This window comes from Dreissena polymorpha, chromosome 1 (genome assembly GCF_020536995.1).
Source record: "Dreissena polymorpha isolate Duluth1 chromosome 1, UMN_Dpol_1.0, whole genome shotgun sequence".
Taxonomy (NCBI): Eukaryota; Metazoa; Mollusca; class Bivalvia; order Myida; family Dreissenidae; genus Dreissena; species Dreissena polymorpha.
The window spans coordinates 192,202,191-192,218,072 of record NC_068355.1 but is presented as its reverse complement, the minus strand read 5'-3'; the positions used below and the strand labels follow the sequence as shown (position 1 = coordinate 192,218,072).

General features: G+C 33.8%; 2 protein-coding genes across 2 annotated transcripts in view; both read right to left on the bottom strand.

Moving 5' to 3' along the window:
- Positions 1–2,407, bottom strand: part of LOC127864375 (uncharacterized) — a 16,002-nt gene extending 13,595 nt beyond the window's left edge. The window contains exons 1-2 of the mRNA XM_052404031.1: positions 1,826–2,407; positions 99–263 (exon numbers count right to left, since the gene is read on the bottom strand). The gene's annotated coding sequence lies outside the window, so the exon portion shown is untranslated. The remainder of the gene's footprint in view (positions 1–98; positions 264–1,825) is intronic.
- Positions 1,978–15,882, bottom strand: LOC127865271 (TATA-binding protein-associated factor 2N-like). The gene is made up of 3 exons (XM_052405294.1): positions 15,855–15,882; positions 14,672–14,808; positions 1,978–2,403 (listed from the first exon to the last, which is right to left on the bottom strand). The coding sequence occupies exons 1-3, from the start codon at positions 15,880–15,882 to the stop codon at positions 1,978–1,980; spliced, it is 591 nt and encodes a 196-aa protein (XP_052261254.1).

Here is a 15,882-nt window from a genome sequence, read left to right as displayed (position 1 = left end):
AAAATGCGTGCCAAAAAGAACAACTTTCATAACAAAACAACGATCATATTATTCTCCATGGTGCATTTAGACTTAATTTCCAGAAACAGCTTTAATACCGATAGATTCACATGCTGTGTGCCCTGACCACGTTCCATTTTTCTGGCAGGTGATTGTCTGATTCTCGGTCGGTTTATACCCGTAGTTACATTTTACAATAACGTTCGCGCCCATCGTGTTATTTTCTATATGAGGTCCGTTCGTGATGTTTACAACTCTACATTCTGTAAACCATGTGGCAATCTATTATTATTGATATAATTTCTACATAATTTTAATGGCATGATGCCGACATGATATACTAGCTTGAAATAATAATTTATTCATGATTAATTTAGACCACAGTTAAATTGTTGAGACTAAATATGCACGCAGAATGATCCTCTCTTTAAGTACATATCAATCGCGCAAAGTAACTACTTTAAGTTAACAAAAACACACGCGTGTGACTAAAACAAATGGCATGACGATGAATGGATCCAAGTGGTTATAGTCTTGTGAAGTATGATTAGTCCTGTATTAAATAGGCAACATGGAACTTGCTTTAACTAAAAAAAATAGCGCATGGCAAGAATTATTTACCTCCTTATAAATCATAGAAAATATAATATACTTACCAGTAATGTAATTGATCATTAATATCATTTTAATCACAAATAATGTATACGTGTTTTTTGTTTACTTTTTTCCGCGATAATTTGTAATGTTTTTAAAAGGTTTTTTCTTTGTCATTGTCAACTATTCTGTGTCAAAGTTGTATTGCTATTAACAATATAAAATTGCTGTTATTATATCAATACAATATATAACATTTAGATAGGGTTGTAACATCATCAACAAACACAACTATATTCAACCACTGTCTACATTGTGTTGTGTCATCTGTAACTGCGGTGTCAAAACAAATACTTCAGAATAAATTAATTGCAGGACAAAGTTGCTGCGAAAGAAAAGGTACATTTAAAAATTAAGAATTTTCAATTGCTTCATACTTTGAATAATCTACCAAATTATACAAATTATCTACATGAAATTACGATATATGTTGACACCGAGGAAGAGAGTCTCTGTCGAAGCCTTTAAACAAGGCATATTTGGATTGTCATATTTGGAAAATCGTGCGAATATTTGTTGTTGTTTCATATATTACCAATATCATAAAATTGATTAGTAAGAACATATTTATCTCATTAAATTATGACAGACCTGACATCTTGATGATTAAATATTCAAATTAGTTGATCACAAATCGACAGCTCGCGTCTTTAAAGCCAGTTGATGAACGAACGCTTAGCAAAGAAGTTTAAATTTGTTAATATGTATGTATAGAAACAGATTGTAACGAAACAAAGTTTTTAACATTTTTTAAATGTTATGGCGAACAAAATGTTACGCAATAGATGAAAAGATCAAAAATGCATCTACGCAGACACCACCAACGTACGTACACTAACGGGGACGATTTTTTTGCTCAAGCCCAATTAGACAATATACACCAGTTTGAGTACGTGGGTTTTCGCCTTTGCGTGAATACTAATGCATACTCTAAAGCTTCATACTTTCTCAGCCTAAACCAGCTTAAACATGCAAACGTATGCAACCGTACGTGCAAAAAAACAACGTATGCCCAAAGTATGCCCAGCGTTATAGTATACCTGCGTGTACAATATTGTGTTTATATACGCAGGTATATGCTGGTATCATATACATAGTGTGGCCTTTGTAACAAGGATACATATGCATAATTAATTACAATTTAATTTAAGGTTATATGTTTTAGTTTTACCTAACGGATTTGCGGTGGTCACCGTTGTAGGACTGGTGGTTGCTGTCGTAGGACTGGTGATTTCTGTCGTAGGACTGGTGGTTACTGTCGTAGGACTAGTGGTTGCTGTCGTAGGACTGGTGGTTTCTGTCGTAGGACTGGTGGTAGGTTCCTTACGACTGGTGGTTTCTGTCGTAGGACTGGTGGTTGCTGTCGTAGGACTGTTGGTTACTGTCGTAGGAATAGTTGTTTCTGTCGTAGGACTGGTGGTTTCTGTCGTAGGACTGGTGGATTCTGTCATAGTTGTGGAGGTTACTGTCGCACGGCTGGTGGTTACTGTCGTAGGACTGGTGGATTCTGTCGTAGGACTGGTGGTTTCTGTCGTAGGACTGGTGGTTTCTGTCATAGTTGTGGAGGTTACTGTCGTAGGACTGGTGGATTCTGTCATAGTTGTGCAGGTTACTGTCGTAGGACTGGTGGTTACTGCCGTAGGACTGGTGGTTTCTGTCGTAGGACTGGTGGTTTCTGTCGTAGGACTGGTGGATTCTGTCATAGTTGTGGAGGTTACTGTCATAGGACTGGTCGTTCCTGTCGTAGGACTGATGGATTATAGGGCATAATAAAACAATAATATGTACATGTAAAAAAAAGACATTTTCCAGTATGTATGGATATTTTAAGTTTGTATAAATTGTAATTAAGCAGATAGTTTCTGCATATTCAGATGAAAAAAGGCATAGAAAAAACGTAATAGTTCCTACCTTTAATTTCTTTAAAAATAGCAGGTTGGTTATTTGAGTTAAAAATATTATATGTACAAAGCTGTAAAGAACTACAATAATCATTACATTTAAATACTAAGTTTGTTCTACAATGGTATAAAACAATTTCCATTCACTGTCAAATAATTATTTTTTTAAATTGATGTTTTTCTTTAATTATCATATTCATACTTTATGTATTTCTTGGCTCCTCTATTGTTTGAGATAAATGTATTCATTTTCACTTGTATAATAATGGCTTCACAAATAAAAATCACAGTATTTATGGCTGTAGCTGACTTCGTTAAATACCCAAGGAGAAAATTTGTCTTATTCATGAAAGGAAACAATTGTCCTTGTAATATCTCATCGATTGATGCTTTAGATATCTGACATTCTCAGAATAAACGTGCTTAATTGTCTTCAGTTTGTTTGCAAAAAGAACATGACGGATCAACAGTATTTTTATTTTGTTCAAATAACTATTTGTTACAAGTATCCTATGAATTATTCTGTATTGGAACCACTGTACCTTTAAATCATTTGTTATTAAAACGGGTAGTTAAAAAATGCAGTTCCATTCATTTTTATTAATTATGGTTATGAGTTTTTATCCCAGTTTGCTTTAACTGAAGGTTTTTCATTTTTGTATTTACAATATTGTAAAGTATGTTAGTACCAGGTTCCATAAGTTGTAAATATGGGGGCAAAACGGGTTTGATAATTTGGAGGGTAGGATAGAGTAAACAACATTTTTTCACAAATTTATTTATTGCTATTGTCACCCCTACAGTTATATATAATTAATGAAATTTATTTTCACATTGTACATTTCATTTAATTCATCAACAGAACTGAAGATCATATTTTTTAATATATCACCTTTACAGTGAATTCCAGCATCAAACCAATAATGAAAGAAAACACGCTGTTTCCTATCAATAAATTTGGATTATAGAAAAGTGGAGAATACAACAATTCTTCTGCTTTTACTTCTCATTTACAAAAACAAAGTGACAAGCTTTATAAAAACATCTACCCAAAAAGGGTTTAACATTCTGTTAGATATATTTAAAGCAAAAAGATAACTGCAATTAAAAACATAATAAGTATCAAAATGTAGTTGTGTGATATATATCCAATTTCCTCTTAAGGATTGAATTTTTTGTAACCGGGTAAGTTCCATTGCTGGAATAAATGCATCCACGTTTTATCATTTTTTAACCTCCTTCACTATATTCTTTTACTATTTTTGTAAACTTTATTCTTCTATGCCCGTCAAAACTAAACGTAAGAAAAGAAGATTTTATTGAATTTAAAATGGTAGTGGGTGGGTTAGGAAGTGATATGAACAAGTGATTGAATAATGACACAATACGTATTTTCACAATAACAATCTTTCCATTTGTGTTAGAATTCTTCTTTACTAATTTTTCAGGATATTTTCCATTTTAACATTTATTTTCATTGTAATTTATTTGAAATATGTTTGACAGGTCAACATTGAAATTTATTCCAAACATTTTAAAGCTGTGTTGCATCCAGTTTAATTTCCATTTAGTTGTTATGGTATAAGAACTATATATAACTTGAGCTTGCCAATCCATACAACATTTGTTTTATCAAAATTAACCTTAAGACCTGAAATATTTGCCAAATCTTGTATAAAAGTAAATGTTTAATTTAAGGACTATTCAGTACCGTCTAATAAAAAAGTAATATCGTCCGCAAACTGAAACAATTTATGTTCAATGCCATGTATTGTTATACCTTTTATATTCTTGTTTTCTCTCAATACAAGTGACAAAACCTCAGCAGAGGATAAAAATATAACATGAGAAGGGATCTCCTTATCTGCAGCCCCTTTGAATAGGGAAAAAATAGATGAGTAACCACACTGAGAAACAGCCGAATCTTTATATAAAATTTGAAACCAACGCTTTATGTCTGGACAAAAATTAAAGAGAGTTTATTTGTACAAATGACCACGATAATGAATCGAAGGCCTTTTCAAAGTGCATTATGTCATTAATAAACCTTCTATTTTCACCTATGTATCTCCCTTTAATGAACCAGTCTGGTCGTTATGAATTAACGTGTCCATAAATAATTTAAATCTTTAAGCTATTACTCCAGAGGCAATTTTATAAACAGTATTTAAAAGATTCAAAGGTCGCCAATTTTGTATAAAAAACCTAGATGTATCCCCCTTTGCAATTCGGGTTATGATAGCTTGAATTTGTGTTAAAGATAATTTTCCACACTTGAAAGCTTCATTTAAGGATCTGAAAACAAAGGAACCAATTGTTTTCCAGAACATTTTTATAAAAATCTGCATTGAAGCCAAAACTTACTGGGCGTTTATTATTTGACTTTTCTTTTAAACTGTTGAAGCTTCCTCTAAGATTATGATACCTTCAATTGAAATGGACTCAGCCTGGTTAATTTTGGACAATTTATTCCTTTTTTCGTGGTTATTAAATTCTTCACAACAACATTTGTTTTTACTTATTAAGAGCCTGAAAATAAGATGCTATTGTATATAGGATACATGTTTGGTCAGTTACTTCACTTTCATCTTCAATTTTTAGTTTATATATTGTTTTTGTTATTGCATTGTTTTTTTCTAGGCTGCAAAAATATTAAGATGGCAATTCACCTTGTAAATTCTACTGAAATTTGGACCTTATCATAAATCATTTTAATTGTGTGCTCTGAGTATTTTTATTTCAATTTTCAAATTTTCTAAATTGTGTTTCCTTTTTTATAAGACTGTTATAAAATAGAGATATCTCTAAGTTCCATCAGAAGAATTTCTAAACAAAGTTGATCACGTATAGTCAATTGTAATTCGCTGTCAGCAATAAATATTTAGATAATTGTAAATGGCTTGTGCGTATTAAAGTGTTATATCATAATGTTTTTGCTTATTTCCTGCTTATTTCCTGTAATTACACAATATCTGACAACAAAAATTATTATGTTTCCAACAACCTGATAAATGAGAAAAAATGCTTAAAGTTATTTTTGTTTAAAGTATCGCGTGATCCGATTGATGATTTTTTTTGAATTTCAGTGGATTTAAAGTGTCGCAAAAATCAGATGTGGTTAAAAATAGCTCCAGGCTAGTCTATTGTATTAGATGTGTTCTACGCCAGGTAAAACTTTGTTTTGACTGATTATTAACTTTCTTACCAAAGTGAAAGTATGGTGTCCGCCATACGAAGCAATTGAATACATGTATCGTATTAGTGGAGAGAGGATAGTGCGGTATATGAGAAATGAACTTGTATGTGCCCTTTATACAATCAACCAAGTTAAGGGACTAATGACCGCCTTGCAGTATGAGGAAGTAACTAATATCAAATGACCTAACGTCCGTGCATCGATAAGATAAACTGAAGTTATTCTACCACTTGATTTGCATTTTATAACCTCTTCTTCTCTGTGTAATTTGCAATCAGATAATCCTGCCTAAATATGTGCCCGAATATTCGATATGAATATGTGATAATTAGACTTTTAGAAAACATGGACTATAACTATAACCTCGTCTTTATTTTTTAGACGCATAAATAATTCTTAACTTAAAAGCTGACACTATTGACCGGATATTAAAAAATATAAGGTTATTCGATAAAGTTGTCACATATAGTGATCCACAAAATTAACCCGTTCTCGATTTTATACAGAAGTTGTTGCAAACATTTACATAAAATTGGAATTTAAATAGCAATATAAATATATTGCAGAATACTTGGGACTCAATCGAAGCCAATCATGAAAGTTCGAAGTAAGTCCAAACTATTGTGGAATACATTTTTATTGCTATCTTAATTTCAACGCATGAGATGTGGTAGTTTTTTCAACATTCCATGAGCAGGAATTCCATAGGTATATCTTTACGTTGCTGGTTAAATGTTAATATATGTTTAAAATTATAAAATGTGTATGTGGCTAAAGTATAAATACGGATAGTCGAAATTATAACAATCGATATGTCGAAATATTAGGAAAATAATATGGGGATATGTACACACGCCATGGAGGTTCGACGCGAGGAGACAATATATATTGCGTACTATGCACTCGCGAAATGAATTTACAACTTTATTTTTTTTTGTAAATATTAAAAATCAAACTAATAACACCTTTAAATAGATGCGTTAACTGTTCACTGATGTAAAGTAGTAACATGCCTGTATGTCCAAATAATCAAGTGTAAACCCAAAAGGGTCCGTTGGACATCACGGTTTTAACTTCCAACAGTATACTCATAAAATGAGTTAACGCCCGCGTGCATTAGAAGATGATAGTATCGCATAATTAGAACCCTGCGAACGTCCCGCTGTATTTAAAACACATTGGTGTTATAACATGCAATTTTCCGGAAAAAATAAACAAAACAAAGAGCATCTTTAAAGTTGGTAAACAATATTTTGAAATACTTCAAGTGTAAAAAACATTTGTGAACTGTAAGCCGATATCGAAGTATTCCGCTTAATTATTCTATTTTTCTCGTACACGGAAGAAATCTAAGTGACAAAATAATGAAAATAAAATCAGGTTGAAAGTTCTAATATTTTTTCCTTGACGTATGTACCAAAAACTGTTCATGCGGCGGATTGTGAATTTGAGAATAAAAATTGAATATAATGTTAATGAAACACAGGCTACATTAATAACCAAAACACTGGTAGTAAGTTAAACTTGATATGCCTATCATTAATAAAGCAAATCTATGCTTTTTACGCTGTTATAAAACATTCTAGGACGCCACGGACTGACTCCGATGGTGGAAGAGACCGCAATGTCTCACTCGACAGCTACCGCCCGTCTCAAGCTGGGCAATCCCCGGTCACTAAAATGCCGACCCACCAACATCCGCCTGCTTCAATGGGTGCTTGAAGCTCAGTGTGAATGCACGACAAGCGAATGGAAACCACTTATTGTCTTCGGTCTTCGCTGTTTGCTTAAATGAATTTCTTTATGAATTATTCTAAATATAGAAATAAATATACTTGACACCCCTAATTTTGGAAATAAATTGATCCAATTTAGAAGGATGGGAGAGTCCACTGGGCATTAATGGGTTAATTAAGAGATGAAACGAATCGGTTGAAACATATCATCTATACTCTGCGGCATAAGCCGGTTTTCGAAATCACGTGGAAAGACAGATATTCTTATAATTCCGCATGTAATTAAAAATGACTGCTTGAAATAAAACAATAAATTAAACGTATACGTTATGAAATTTGCTTTAACGGTTGCCTTACTGGTAAGAACAAAAATACATGGTCTATAACTTTTAACAATATGGGGTGAGGTAGAAAATAATAAAAGTGGTAAAACGTTTTAATTAAAATGTTCATAATTAGACCCTGTAACTACTTGTGCTATGCCTGTTTTGGGAGCCCAAGTCCCATTACTTATCACAATTTATTTTTCCATGTATATACATAACTTGAAGATTATTGTCTTCACAACGTTCACTACAGTATGCCGATGACATCGTTATTTTCTCGGACACCGAAAAAAAAACAAGACTAAATACTGTAAAAGAATACTATGATTGGTTCAAATTAGTAGTTTATGTTGTAAAAGCAAAAATCATTATCTTTATAATACATTTATAATTGTGACTCACTATTTCGCCGAATTATTGTCGGCGAAATCTGTGTTTTGACTCACGGCACACATTATAAAAAAATGTTTTGAGATTCACTTCTTTATCAACAGAATTATGTTCAGCTAAATTGTAACAGTTGTGCGAATTGCATAGGCTAATCAAGGTAGAACATTTTACGAACAATTATGCAAAACCATCATGTTTTTTTAACAGCCTGTGTAGTCAGCCTGTGTGGACTGCGCAGGCTAATCTGGGACGACACTTTACGCATAATTATGCAGAACTATCATGTTTTATTGCAAAAAATAAAAACAATAAGAATTAACCTGTGCAGTCAGCCTGTGTATAAATTTTTACAAATTGTACTGAAATATAACAGCAAACTGCACACAAAAGACGACTGACAATAAAGAAGTCCCTTCACAACAGCTAGTTTATCGCAACCAACGACCAGGAAGTTTGGGGTATCACGTGGCCAGTTAACTTAAGATCGAAAAATTCAGGGTTTAAAACGGACAGGAATTATTGTCGGCGAAATCTGTGTTTTGTCTCACGGCACACATTATAAAAAATGTTTTGAGATTCACTTCTTTATCAACAGAATTATTTGCAGCTAAATTGAATCAGTTGCTCTTGTTTATTAATCGTTCAACGTTCAAAGAGAAATACCGTAAAACATAATTTACAATCAAATGCAATTGTAAATTACATGTGCTTATAAGTCTGTCAAGGCTTTTAGTCACTATTTCTAAATTAAATCAAACGTATATGTAACGAGCCAAAGTAATTTACATTCGGGAAAAACAATACGCGAAGTTCTTAAAAAATATTTTTTCAATTTTTACAAAACGCCAAATGTACAACTAGACGTTACATGTCATTCACTGAGTGAAAACATTGCTCTGGAAGGTTGAAACTTTGCTGATATTTAAAATGTAATGCTTATACGTATGTTGTTAGTGATATTTTTCATAATTGTTTGCATCCAGATATTCTGATTCATTATAATTAGAGTTGTGTGACCGACGGAAAATACGAATAATAATAATGATAACACTCGATATATCAAAATATAAGGGATAAGATGGGGATGTGAACACCCCCCGGATACTCGTTGTGAGGAGACAATGTGCATTGAGTACTATACACTAACATGAAATTTCAATTGTATTGTTTTATCTTAATATTAAACATTGAACCCATTAAACCTTTAAATATTTGCGTTATATACTCAATTGTAAAACATGGTTACATACCAGTATGTCCAAATAATCAGGTGTAAACTAAAAAGGTTCATTTGGACATCACGGTTTAACTTCCAACAGTACACCCCACTTGCAGACAAATACTTGAAATCGAAGTGCACTATTATAAAGGACGGCTATCCACTGACACATCCACTTTTAAAGTCTGAACAGAGTCGGAAAAAAAATTGTGCTTTCAGGGTTTAAAGCGCACTAGGATTATTTTCGGCAATAGCTCAATTATGGAAATTCGCATAGACTTAAATTCCTTAAGGGAAGTGTATGCGGCTAAAAAGTCCGGCAATAATATCAATTTTGAAGTGAACAAGACTATAGTGTTAAGTATAATAACACAGCAGCGTACATATTTAAAAAAAAAAACAAAAAAAAAACAAGCGTGTGTACTGTTTTCGTTAATAATCATTGCCAACAATTCTTCTTCTTAATGCTTGTTAATAAATCGTTCTTTGTGAAATACCTTTTAACATAATAAGATACGGATGATGTTATGATGACTCCTAAAAGTTAACAAATCCGTAGGATTCAACTAGTAAATCACTTATAATGAATTTCAACTATAGTGCAGGTCGCTTGTTACAGTGATATTGCACATGTTTAGTGGCCGTCCATGCTCTCAGACACCCATAAAATGAGTTAACACCCGCGTGCATAAGAAGATGATAGTATCGCATAATTAGAACCCTGCGAACGTGGTTTTATAACATGCCCTTTGCCGGTAAAAAAATTAAAAACAAAACATAGAGCATCTTTAAAGTTGGTAAACAAGATTTTGAAATACTTTGAGTGTTAAAAACATCTGTGAACTGTAAGCCGATATCTACGTTTCCACTTAGTTATTCTATTTTTATCGTACACGGACGAAATCCAAATGACAAAATAATGCAAATAAAATCAGGTTGATAGTTCTAATATTTTGTTCTTGACGTATGTTACCATAACTGTTCATGCGACGGATTGTTAATTTGAGAATAAAAATTTAATATAATGTCAATGTAACACAGGCTACATAAATAACTAAAACACTGGTATTAAGTTAAACTTGATATGCTTATCATAAATAAAGCAATTCTACACTTTCACGCTGTTAAAAACATTGTAATTTTTTATATATAGTATGCAGTTTCCCATACTTGATCTGCCGTTTAAGCCATAATGTGAGAAGGAAGTGTGTACAAAGTTTGTAACATGCATATAACAACTTAAGTTGACTTAATGTTAAGGGATTGAACGATGCGTTAGGCTTAATCACGTTTCAAATATGGCCCAATGCTTTCATTTCAATGTGTTCCTTTTAAAACCCATTCATCAAACAGAGACGAGAATACGTGATACACAAGAAGAAAATGCTCTGAGCCATTCAAGTTTGAAGAAAGATCGTAACAATATTAAAACGAATATCCCACGATAAAACAATAAGCAAGAACTGTGATACCGGAAATGCAATTATTGTGCTAATTATTTGGGCTTTATAAACGCATTTTTTTGTAACAAAACCAGTGAGTTGTCAATCAATTTTACCACGTTGTACATTCAAATATATTGTATCTCAAAAGAACCCATATCGCATACATAAACGATTAATGCGTACGCACAGTTCTTATGTAAGTGAACGAGAAAGGTCTAAAGACTTCCATGCACGTTAACACATTTAATTACATGAAGTACTTAAGGCCACTAAGCTTTCGTTTGCTAAGTGACAATGCACCGGAACAATTAGAGGCTTATTTATAGGGAGGGAAGACGCTGTTAGATTTGATCGCGTAACACGAAGTATTTCTAATGGTCGAAGTCTTTTAGTGCAGACATAAAACACAAACAAGTTCGTTATATAATACATGCAAATGGGTCTTGTGCAACGTAAGACATTAAAGGGACTGTCCAACAGATAAAGCGTCGCGAGACGCGAAAAGATATTTTGGGAAACTACAAGGATCGCTAATATAGCTCAAAGATACCTCCGTTACGAGCATGTACTTGGATATTCGAGTGGTCTAAGCGGATAGATTTTTAATCCAGGACTGCAGGGGTCAGTGGTGCGAGCCCTCTGGAGGGTTACTTTTTTTCCTTTGTATTCTTGTTGTTTTTACTGGATATGTTTAGTTCAAATGTTTAATTTTATCAATATAAAGATTTTAAAGCTTTTATTGACAAGCTTCAATACATGCCCAAATCTGTTGGACGGCCCCTTTGAAACTGTAAGTGATCCTGTTTAGAAACAGAAAAAAAAATAACAAAAAATAACGATCATTTCAAAGAAAAAGAGTGTTGTTGAGTTTCAATATCCATTTCTAATTAAAAAAACGTATATGAAATTGGTCAAAATATTCGATATTTGGGAAAAACTAAACGCTTAAAGTGTAAAAACAACTAGTTTTTTACATTTGTTTTTTCTTAGGCGTTAAATGCATTGCATTGAGCGAAAACATTGCTCTGGAAATGTGAACATTTGCTAATATTTTAATTGCGATGGACATACGTATGCTTTTGGTGGTATTCATCATTGTTTGCACCGAGAAAAGTTGATTTATTGTAATAAGAGCTGTGTGACCGACATTACAGTTATCTCTGACTAATCAATTTAAAACGCATGGCGATAAATAGCTGCCTTGATAATGAAGATACTAGTATTTTAACGACATATTTTTTGCAATCTTTGTTTCGTGTATTTCTTATGATTCCAAAAGTAACGTTTAATACGCGTAGTCAACAAAACAATTGATAAATTAGGAATGTCACTCTGCGTGTACACTTACGTGTTGCCATTTTGGTAAATTAAAGTGGAATTTGAAGAGATGCCGCTTTTAAAACGTTTATGTCAACTACAGGTTGTTAATAGTGTCAGAGGTTTAGAATTACAAGGCTATTGTTGGTGGCGTTAAAATAGAGTAGGAAGTTGACGGCACAAGTACAGGATGTAATAGTTTTTATTTCATTTGAAGTATGCTGCATTGGCAGAAAGTGTTATTGACAAAGGCACTTTACTACATATGAAAGCTTCATTGCATGATGGTTGGGGTGGTCGTGGCTGTGAGAGGTTGCGGTGGTGGTGGTTATGGTTAGGGTGGTGATAGTGGTTGTTATTGTTGTGTTGAGGGAGGTGGTGATAGCGGTTGCTATGATAATTATGATGATGATGATGTTGATGAAAATGATGATGATGATGATGATGATGATTATAATGATGATGATGATAGCGATGATGATAATGATGATGATGATGATGATGGAGATGATGTTGATGACGATGATGTTGATGATGATGATGCTGCTGCTGCTGATGATGATGATGATGGTAATGATGATGATGATGATGATGATGATGATGATGGCGAAGATGTTGTTGATGATGATGATGCTGAGGATGATGAGAATGATAAAGATAATGATAGTGATGATGAGAATGATTATGATAATGCTAGTGATGATGATGATGATGATGATGTTTATGATGATTTCAGTTATCTTTCCATGTGTATATTTGCTATTTGTGCCCTTTTATGTTCAGTGTAATAAAAGTACTACCAATTACAGGAAAGTTGTCGCAAAGAAACCCTAAGGATGAGCGTACTTGGTATCACCGTCCGGGGACACTTCCTTCATACGCATGTCTATCCGAGTCCGCCAAGACCGTCTTTTATTGCCGCCATTTGTGAAGCTGTTCCCAACCTGCTTTCTCCTTGCCTTCGTGCTATGGTGCATTCCGAAACGTAAATGCGTGAACCATTGACATCCGAAGGTTGTATGTCATCACCATACTCAAGGTGATGAAAGTGGTGCGGGGAGGAATATTGATATTGACCAGCTTGTTGATGTCATTGACGCATACATACCTGGCTTTGGAGACATCGACAAGTAGTGGATGAAAAGACAGGCCTTCTTTTTTCATGTTGCTGATTGTATACACAGGGTGAAAGATGTAGTGCGTAAATTTGAGCCTGTCTCTCGGAAAAGAGGGCTTAATACATCTGCGTAAATTGTTATCCCAGATAAGCCTGTGAAGTCTACTTTAATTGTATGTTTCGTTTACAGAAAGTGTCTCCTTAGCGAAAATCCAGTCAAGGCGAAAAGTGTTGCCCCTGATTGCAGATGCGTTAATCTGGGACAACACTTAATCCGTTTTCCAAGGGCAAGGCCGATTTGTATTCAAAGTCAATGTGTTCTTCATAATTCTGACCATAAACCCCGACAGACAAAATAAAGTATTAAATCTCGTTCTTATATTTGGATCCATACTTAAAGGAATAAAGTTTTCATACGTATTTACAAATTAAATATAAAATTATACTTTTAAATGTAGGAAACGAATATTTTGTTCCATTAACAATAATATCATGTATGCCATCGTTGTTTAATATCAGTGTTACCAGGTTTCGCGTTAATAACTTGATTACAATACTATTTTGGAATGTTATACTAGTAAATCATTGACATGACTTCCTGTGATATTATAGTGTGGCGGTGTGTGACTGGCTGTTTGTGCTGGCTTTAGACATGATTCAAGGTGTGATATTAAAATAGTAATGTACAGTCAAGTTATCTTCCTATGTTAGCTTTTAAACTATGAGTTAAATACTTGAGTTATTATTTACATTTATTCTTTTCTTGCTGTGTCATCGCTGTATTAAGCATGAAATAATTCAATATACTGATCAAGCATCTATCTTTTGCAATGCCATCAGTTTTAATACGGTTATGTACTCCATTTTAGTTTGAATCATGAGTGTATTACCATCAATGAAATAAGCTTTTTGGCTAAGCTAGCGCAATATTTTAAACATATATATTTTAGCCGCGTTCTGGGAAAACTGGGCTCAACACAAGTGCGTAGTCTGCACAGACTTATCAGGGACGGTATTTTCCCCTTATATATAATTTTTCGTATACAGAAGGTCTCTTCTTAGCAAACACAAGTGTAGTCCCTGATTAGCCTGTGTGCACTGCACGGACTAATCTGGAACAACACTGTATGCACTTGCATTAATTCCCAGTTTTCACAAAACACGGCTAATATATATATATATATATATATATATATATATATATATATATATATATATATATATATATATATATATATATATATATATATATATATATATATATATGTTCAAAATATTGGGCTTATATTTGTTCAAGCAAGAAATATTGTTACAATCAATTCTATATAAATCCGAGAATGTGGGCAAGCCCAATTTAGAATTCAAGGCACCTTTCCTGAGCCCACGTCTCCCACTGTGGCCCCTGACCTGGCTTCTACACTGACCCCTGACCTGGTGCAGGGCGCATGCAGCAAATTGGAACCTGAGTTAGAGACTTGAACCTCAAGCAGCAGGAATGCGAGCTCCGCTGGGGACAGTAAGAGGGTGAGAATAATAGGAACATCGCAGTGGGTAAACGGGGCTTAATGCATGTGTGTTAAGTGTTGTCCCAGATTAGCCAGTGCGGACTAATAAGGGACGACACGTTAAGCCTTAACTGAATCTTTGTTTAGAAACTTCTTTATTTAAACGAAACAATCCTTAAGAGTGGAAAGTGTCGTCCCTGATCTGAGGCAACACTTAACGCCCATTCATTAAACCCCATTTTCCGAGCGGGGAAAACAAAGTTTGGGAAAGGCATACACGATTTACAAACACATCTTTTAATTTGTTAATTATACAGCATACCATTAAATATTATTTTGAAATACACTGTTAACTTTTAGACAGTAATACGAATCAATACAAAAAATAATTAAGCCAGTTATTCTTTGGATGTTTTTGTGTAAATCTATGTCGACATATATCGGTTACTAAATATAATTTATTTAATTTAATATATATCTTCATGTTTCTGTACAGAGTTCATCCGAGTCATCAAGTGAGGATATTGATGCACAGGTGGATCAACTGTCTAAGCTGTTCCCGGACTCAGTACGGGTGAAGTTCGAAAATTGTGTACGTGGGGCGCTGATGATTTCGAGGGGGCGGTGCATATTGTTCTCACCAGACAGGAGACTGGGGCAGCTATCCTACAGGACAAGACGGTATGGTCACCTTAAAATCCAGGAGGAAAGTGTTGTTCCTGATTAACCTGTGCAGACTGCACAGACTTATCTGGGACAAAACATTTTTGCACATGCATTGAGCCACTATTTGTTCTTAATAGACAAGAGACTGGGGCTGCTATCCTGAATAATGCAGCTGGCTTTTATTTGCGATTGGTCAGTCAAATGAATTATTTTGATTAACACAATTTTGTACAATAAAGTAGCTCAACTCTATGTGTGTTAATGAATAACAAACAAATATGTACAAGTGTGTATGATATACTAATAAGGCCAATAATGACATGAGTATTTCCGCCAAGTTATGCCTTCATAGATTTAAATGAAGACAAGAAGCAATACAAACCCAAGGCGTCAAAAGCAGTAAGTGGCAT